The sequence below is a fragment of the Rhamphochromis sp. 'chilingali' genome (assembly GCF_963969265.1).
Source record: "Rhamphochromis sp. 'chilingali' genome assembly, chromosome: 14".
Taxonomy (NCBI): domain Eukaryota; kingdom Metazoa; phylum Chordata; class Actinopteri; order Cichliformes; family Cichlidae; genus Rhamphochromis; species Rhamphochromis sp. 'chilingali'.
This window is the reverse complement of record NC_137941.1, coordinates 17,410,230-17,418,320: the sequence shown is the minus strand read 5'-3', so window position 1 is coordinate 17,418,320 and position 8,091 is coordinate 17,410,230. Positions and strand designations below refer to the sequence as shown.

At 39.2% G+C, this 8,091-nt stretch overlaps 1 protein-coding gene across 1 annotated transcript; it reads left to right on the top strand.

Moving 5' to 3' along the window:
- Positions 1–2,311: 2,311 nt before the first annotated feature.
- evx2 (even-skipped homeobox 2) lies at positions 2,312–5,121 on the top strand. The gene is made up of 3 exons (XM_080903528.1): positions 2,312–3,157; positions 3,518–3,759; positions 4,295–5,121. Exons 1-3 carry the CDS (start codon positions 2,500–2,502, stop codon positions 4,907–4,909), a joined length of 1,515 nt encoding a protein of 504 aa, XP_080759654.1. The 5' UTR covers positions 2,312–2,499; the 3' UTR covers positions 4,910–5,121.
- The last annotated feature ends 2,970 nt before the right edge of the window (positions 5,122–8,091 follow it).

The following is an 8,091-nucleotide window of genomic DNA, read 5'->3' as shown; positions in this document are numbered from 1 at the left end:
CACTTTAAGTCATGAAATGTGATAACTCAACACATGTGCATCTGTGCAATGCATCAACTGCTGAGGAAAACCTTCAGAGTCACCTCAAGTCATCCACATTAAAGCCTTCATGTCCGAGTGTAAATGTAGCAGAAAAGTGAGGGAATGCTTATTCCTCCACACTGTGCATGGATATTAACACTAACTCCTGTCATAAAAGAAGGTAAAGGTGTATAACTTTAAAAAAGAATTATATATGTAATTGCACTCTTGCAACAAGATGACTGTGACTTAATAAAATTGAACTTCAAAGGAAAATTTAATCAAACAAATCAGTGGCAAGATTTATTTTCTGTCACAGATTTTTTTTATGTACAGAAGAAAAAGATTTGGTCTATTTCTCTGAAATTTGCCAAAATTACAGATTACAAATTACATTTTTATAGTACATAAACTTTTGCACTGTAGGACTAGCTCTCTTTTGTTGGATGGTGCCTGTGGAAGAGTCGCACTGCAGTAGCTGCACATCCAAACCTTTCCTGTCTTCTACATGTCATTTGTATTCATGCACATATTAAGCATATCATTTTTTATGCCCAACCTCCAACCAACACACACACTTAAAAAAAATTCATAAAAAGATCCATCAGCTGCAGAATTAAAGCAGTGCATATGCAAATTATCTAATTATATTACATGTAAATTCCCAAAGCTCTGGGGGAACAATGCATTTCAGTGTCTTATTTCAGTTTAACAATATTTGTATTTTTTTTAAAACATATTGTGTTCCCAGACAGTATAACAAATGCATGTAACTTGCTTTAGATTTGTGTAAATTTAATTAGTTGGTCTTTTACTGCAGGTTGTAAAACATAAAAATAAAATCAACAGCAGTTAAACAGTGGGCTGGGTCCCTGATTAAATGATTATGACTTGTGTGGATAAAACAAACGAAAAAGGGGGTGCTGATGTTGATACTTAGTCACGCTTTCACTGTTAGTTACTGAAAAATAATAATAATACAACAAAACATGGGTTGGGTGAATGATTTCTTTTTCAAACTGCAACACAATGCAAGTGATACAAATATATTATAGCCCACAGTCAGCTGATTAACTCCATTATATTCTTGATAATACAGAGGACACTGTAAAATAGGAATAAAGCTCTTTCAGTTTCCAGCTGCTTGCAGCTGTTTTATAATACTCTTGTGGTAGGCTCATTACAGTATTGATCTATTAAACCATTGTCATAGACACTAGTATTGGCTGGCCAGACACAAGTCAGGACTTAAACTACAACCAAACATCCATTCAACGTCTCATTTCAATGCAATTAAAATTAAAACCTGCAGGAGGCGCCAGAGGACGCGCATAGGATTATCTGAGGGCGCCTTTATAGTGTTTTCACGTCGACAAACTAGTCCAAGCACGGGTGTTATGTGCTCACATACAGTTAATATGTTAAATACTTTTCTGTAATTGTCTTATGAATACACCCTAACTACCTTTCAACAGAAACGATTGAAACGGACTAAAAACTGGATATAATACTTCAATTAGATAAGACATCCTAAAATGCCAGAAATGGCTGTGTAAGATATGAAATCTGAGTAATTCAGATGAATTTAATGCATAAGTCAATCAAAACGAACGAGGGAAACGTAACGAGAATTAGCTGTAACGAAACGGCTGTTATTACAACAGCGACGTTTCGATCGTCAAATCATAAAAGCTTATATAGACCCAATTTGGCTAAATTAATTTTAAAAGTGGCCTTGTGTTAACGAGCAGCCTTCATACTATGTGTACTGATAACTGTTTGTGTGTGCTGCTGTAAAAAAATAAATAAATAAAATAAATAAATAGAAAATCCAGGCGCGATTATCGCAACGAAATGTGTCGTTCACGATTAAAGAGCTGGGTGCAAGTCCCCCAAAAAACGGAGAAAAACACATACTTCATAAAATAAAATAATAATAAAATAAAACAAATCATCAACGTAACACTATCTGAAGAATAACACTCTTATTCTCACGTCACTGTTTCCAGCTTAATCTGATTGCACTTCGCATTCTGATTAAGTCGCAAAAATGGCAAAAATATATATATATAAAAGAAAAAAGGGGAATAAAAGGAATAAAAAAAAGAACAATGATTAGGGAGGGGGAGGGCTGGAAGAGAGGAGGCAAACAATGGAGAATCAAAGCATAATAATATTCCTAAATGAAGAGGGAAATGTTGCCTCGCTCATTTTATTAATCAGACTGTCAATTTCACCCAAGAGGCCAAACCCAAGAGCGATCTACAACAGACTCAGAGATCAACCCAGGGACAAGCACCTCGCTCCTCACTTCTCTCTTCCTCTCCACTTGGATATTATTCGTCTGACCGAAGGCCGCCTCCATCATCAAGTGACAGCCCTCTCCTATTTATTTGCTTATAAACCTGTTACAATAAATGATCATTGGAGCAACGTCAGCCCAGCATTTTAACAACGAACAGCAGCCACTTTTGATGAATGACATTTTGCTGCTGTGGGGAGGATGCACGGCTCATTTTGAGCAGTCGCTCGTCGATTGCGTTTAGATTCTTTCATTTTTGCGTCTTGCTTATAAAAAGGTTTAGAGGCAGTTATTTAGACACAGTTGCAGGAGTTGCATGCGGATTTAGCTCCGACACAACTCATTGGTGCTCCAGCCCCCTGGACAAGTGTTGTGTGTGTGTCTGTGTGTGTGTGTGCTTTTTTTTCTTCTTCTTCGTCGTCGTCGTCTTCCACGGCTTAATGATGGAGAGGATAAGAAAAGAGATGATATTGATGGAGAGAGGTCTCCACAGTCCTGTCGCCGGGAAGAGGCTCGCAGACACGCCTGGAAATTCAGTGCTGGAGGCCCTGGAAAACTCCCAGCACGGCGGACGACTAAGCCCGAGAATAACTTCCGCTTCCCTCCATGGAAATCTTGGGGACATCCCGACGAAAAGCAAATTTGAAATTGACAGTCTTTTCGGTACACACCACGGCAGTGAAAATTCTTCCTCGGCGGAGATTTCCTCGTCAGAAAGCAGGAAGAAAATGAGCCTTTACTCCGAAGTTTCGCAAGAATCAGATATTAACAGTGATGTGGAAGTGGGATGCCCTGCGCATCGCTCCCCGAGCCAGCACAAGGAAAACAATAAAGGTAAGATTTTATTTTCATCAGTTTTTCTCTCGGCAATCATTTTGGACATGAACATTACTATTATTGTTGTTATTGTCGACTATTTATTTTATCCAAGGACAAAAAATTCCAAACCAAAACCCTAAATTATTATTATTATTTTTTATTATTATTATTATTATTATTATTATTATTATTATTATTATTATTATTATTATTATTATTATTATTTGTTACACAAACGTCTTGTTATTCTACTACACTGTGAAATCCGGTAGGCCCACTCACAAGTAAAGCTGAATTACTATTATTAGTATTAGTATTAATCTTATTATTATTACTGCGAAAGTTTTATTTTTTATTTATTTTTTTAATTTTCAGGTTTTTCAGACAGTAGCTCTGGATCTTCCAACACAAGCTCAAACTCCCTCCAGAACATGAACGGTAATTCAACGGTGGGATCAAACAATTCAAATGCCGATCAAGTCAGAAGGTATCGGACTGCTTTCACCAGAGAACAAATCGCAAGACTGGAAAAAGAGTTTTACAGGGAAAATTATGTTTCGAGACCGAGAAGATGTGAGTTAGCGGCGACGCTAAATTTGCCCGAAACTACAATTAAGGTACGTTTCAAAATTAAGCTTGAATAAATATTCCTCTGTGTGTGCGCGCGCGCGTTGTGTGTGACGTGCACGTGTTTTTGTGCATGGAAAGCAATGATGTGACTATTTAAAAGCAAACACATTAATAGCAACAGTGAAAATACTCTGCAGTTTAAAACAGGGGCCGTGTTATCTTTATTCGTGCGCATAAAATGGTGCAGACATTTTTTAAATTTATTTTATCTTGCACACACTCACACAAAATGCGATTTTACTAAACAGCTAAAGATGTGGATAGTGACAAATTTTACGTTATGGATCCAAGTAATTTGTACATTAATCCATTAAAACAAGAATAAGTGCAAAACAATATACCCCCCTTTACTTTAACGGATTGATAATACTGCAATAAGCCGATCATTACTTCGAGAACATTTGCATGAAACATTTGAAATCAGCGCAGGTAACGTATCTGTCCAGCTCAGCTCTTCAGAGGTCTGAGCTTGAAAACAACATGGCAGCTTCAATATGGGGCTTGTTTTGACTCTGTGTGCAGGTGTGGTTCCAGAACAGGCGGATGAAGGATAAAAGGCAGCGTTTGGCGATGTCCTGGCCCCATCCAGCAGACCCTAGCTTCTACACTTACATGATGACGCACGCGGCAGCTACAGGAAGTCTACCTTACCCTTTCCACTCGCACATGCCTCTACATTACTACCCGCACGTCGGTGTCACGGCAGCAGCAGCGGCCGCCGCCGCCACCGGTGCCGCCTCGTCACCTTTCGCCACTTCCATCCGCCCCCTCGATACCTTCCGAGCGCTCTCCCACCCATACTCACGGCCAGAGCTTCTATGCAGCTTCAGGCACCCGGGACTCTACCAGTCGCCTGCAGGCCTGAATAGCTCGGCCGCTGCATCCGCGGCGGCTGCGGCCGCGGCCGCGGCAGCTGCGGTAAGCGCTCCGTCAGCCACCGGGCCCTGTTCGTGCCTGAGCTGCCACAGCAGCCAGGCGGCAAGCGCATTGGGCTCCAGGAGCGCCAGCGCTGACTTTACCTGCACAGCTTCCGGGCAAAGATCCGAGAGTGGATTTTTGCCGTATTCTGCTGCGGTTCTAAGCAAAACTTCAGTCCCGTCACCAGACCAGCGAGAAGAAACTTCACTTAACAGATAACTGATCACGCAGCCAACGCGACCGTTTCCTATTTTGCTCCAGTCCTACTTTTAGGGGTGGGGTGGGGGTATTAGGCCTACTACTTTAAATGGGGAGTCCCACCTGGGCGATGCATTAGGCGGTATCATAAACACACCGACACTCGAAGATTAAAAGTCTAAAAGTGATTCAACTGGAAGAGACTGTTTTTATTAAAACAAACACTGATACCCAAAACTTTTTTAAAGGCTTATGGTCGTGTGTTGAACTATTTTTACGGGAGCTACTGGATTAATTTACACATTTGAGGGGAGAAAAAAACATTTTAGCTTTTTTATTTAATAATGTCCCACTGCCTCAATAAATGTATCATATTTATATTTTTTCCCCAAATGAAAACATAAACTTCAACTTAAATGTCCAATACTCTGTGTGACAAACCCAGCCTTGGCTATCTCGGCTCCTTTAGTTTTCGGATAAAAATGTGAACTAATCATGCTTATCTAAATTTAGATATAGCAGACGGTCTACTTTTCTGCCCAGCAGCATATCTTTCTTCACTATAGGTCTAATAGACTGAGATTTTGGCAGCAATAGCTTCTCCAACACCCAGCCTCGGCTCTATAGGGACACCTCTAATCAGCTAGAAGGTGCATATAATTTTGCACCGCGTCTTTCGCGTCAAGTTTTATGTTAATAATGAGAGGATCATGACAAAAATTGCCAATCATGTACCTAGATGGAGCTCCTTTGAATACATGACTGTAAGAAAGTTCCTCGTTTTGAGACCCGCTGTCAAGTGCTAACAACCCGCGGAGGGAAGTCATTAGACATACAAAAGACCTGGAACAAAGCGACAGTCCTGGCACACAGAACGCACTGTATGAGGATGCTGTATCTGACACATGGACGGTTATAAAATATTACACACAAAGTAGCTTTCCAGGACCCTTTGATTTTTTCTGATAATGGCAGATACCTCGATATATCAGTCTCTTTTATTTGCATTGCTGCACCTCATTATATCAATCCAGTATTTTCATACGTGGGCTATCTAATCCCTATAGGACCTCTTCACCCACAATGACGGGACGGAGCAAGGCGAGAGTTCAGATAAAATAGCCTGGCTTTACAATCTGTCTGCGCCTGTAAAATGGCTATGTGCATTTTAGTTGTTCCTGTTGGGACATCACCAATATGTTAATTATAAAACATGTGAACTGTAAATCGTTAAATATTTTCCAAATAGTCCTACTGCTAGCTTAAAACTGAAATATTGATCCGGAAAAATGTACCACGAAATGTGGATGGTAGGCTATTTTTAAAACTTTTTTTTTAATTTATTTTGTGACTTGTTGAATGTTTCTTTTTAAATGTTAAAACACTGGATCCCATAGCCAACAAACTGGCTTGTAAATTCACCAATGGTCCAAACTCATGACCTGTTTTGGGGGTTTGTTTGTTTGTTTTTTCGTGCAAATTTATACATTTACTATAGAGATGGAGAAAAATTCTTATGATCCACTCAAAAGAGGCTTGGAAGGGCTGATAAACGGGCACTGAAATTAAATGGAAAAATCTACTGGCCTTTGTCCCCATGGTCTCTGTTATAACTCTATATCTCTGTATTTAAAATATCAATGACTGTATGAATTTAAATATTTTAACTTGAAAAAAATGTGCAATATGAAATGTAAATTATGTTATTTATTGATCGTGTTTGTTCTTGGAAAGTAAATAAAAAAAAGTCTTTACACATTTCCGTTTCTTCACATGAATGACACATTTTTAAAAAATAATTGTAACCCTGGATGCTACAAATTATTATGATTAATTTTGAATTTAACTGCTTAAAATAATGTAAACATTTTTTCTGCGTATGCTTATAGCGACATTGAAGGCACAGGCTTATTTAAGTGCCGCTGCACCATATCTATACCCAGTCTAACATTAATTAAAAATACGTGGAAAGCTACAGGGAATATGAGGCCTGCCATCACGGGTCATTCCGGCCCTATCATTTACCATTATTTTTACATTACCTCTAAATGATACAAGCTGATACTGTCGTTAATTGCACTTGGTTAAATATAGCCTACACCAGAATGCCCCCAGGGGACTTCAAGATAAGTTGCTTTTTTGAACGTCCCCATTAAAGAAATAGGATTAGGGGAGCAAATATGGGCGTGATATATCACCAGGTTTACTTGCTCTTTACTAAAGAGAGGGCTGCAACCCATGCAACAAAGGCACTGAGATAGATGGAGGTGTAAAAAGGAAAAGACAGAGGCCAGAAAAACACTGTCCACAATAACACGATTAGTTTTGTATCCAATGTGCAAGACAGAAAAAGAGAATTCATCATAATGCAGAGGACTGTCTGTCACCTTCACTGAATGGTTTTTGACAAGAAAATAAATCTTTTGGGTTGTTTAATATATTTTATATTTTCTTTATTTCAGTGCTAATAGAAAAACCAAATTAAAATGTCCACCAGCGAAATAGAAATGCAAAGATCGATGATCCTGCAGCTACTGTCCAATCACCCCTATTTAATTGACTGTATTTTCAGGGTAATTGAACTGCTTGTTGTAAATTGAGGATTTTATAGAAACGACATGAAAACTACATTTACTGACATTCATCGCATCTTTGACATTGATTATCTGATCAGCGCCGTGTCATGCTAACCTCCAATTCTTCATTACACACTGTTTATGAGCTGTTACAGAACAACTTGCTTGTTCCAGAGTGATTGATTGCCTTATTAACGCGTGTTCTTGTAAGTGTGACCGGACTGATTACGATGCATATGTTTAGAATAATGTTTCATTTAGCTGACTGCGAGTAATGCAGGGTGACAGCTGCTGCGGGAGGACAAAAAACCTAAACTACAGGGAGCAAGCGGGGCCAAAACGCATTTAAGGTGGAACTAGAAGACAACACACGGCCCTGTGGTCAAATATTCGTTCAACGCCACATAACGGACTGGCAGCTCAGCTGGGTCTTCAGTGAGCCAACTGGGAACTAAAACAGCTATTTTGTTACTATTGTAGGTTTAAAAGCATAAACCCGAGTCCATTGTAGCGTGCACTCCAGCTGAGCGTATATAAAACATATATGATACAGTAAAAGTGACTTCCCAGCTATTATTTAAAATGGTGGCGAAACCTATCAAGACAGCAACAACCAAAAAGCATCTT

Bases quoted from the DNA above. Each gene is read 5' to 3' on its own strand.
- evx2 (XM_080903528.1), top strand. From the start codon at position 2,500: ATGACATTTTGCTGCTGTGGGGAGGATGCACGGCTCATTTTGAGCAGT. The intron at 3,158-3,517 runs GTAAGATTTTAT...TTTAATTTTCAG, and splicing joins GCACAAGGAAAACAATAAAG to GTTTTTCAGACAGTAGCTCT. The intron at 3,760-4,294 runs GTACGTTTCAAA...CTCTGTGTGCAG, and splicing joins TGCCCGAAACTACAATTAAG to GTGTGGTTCCAGAACAGGCG.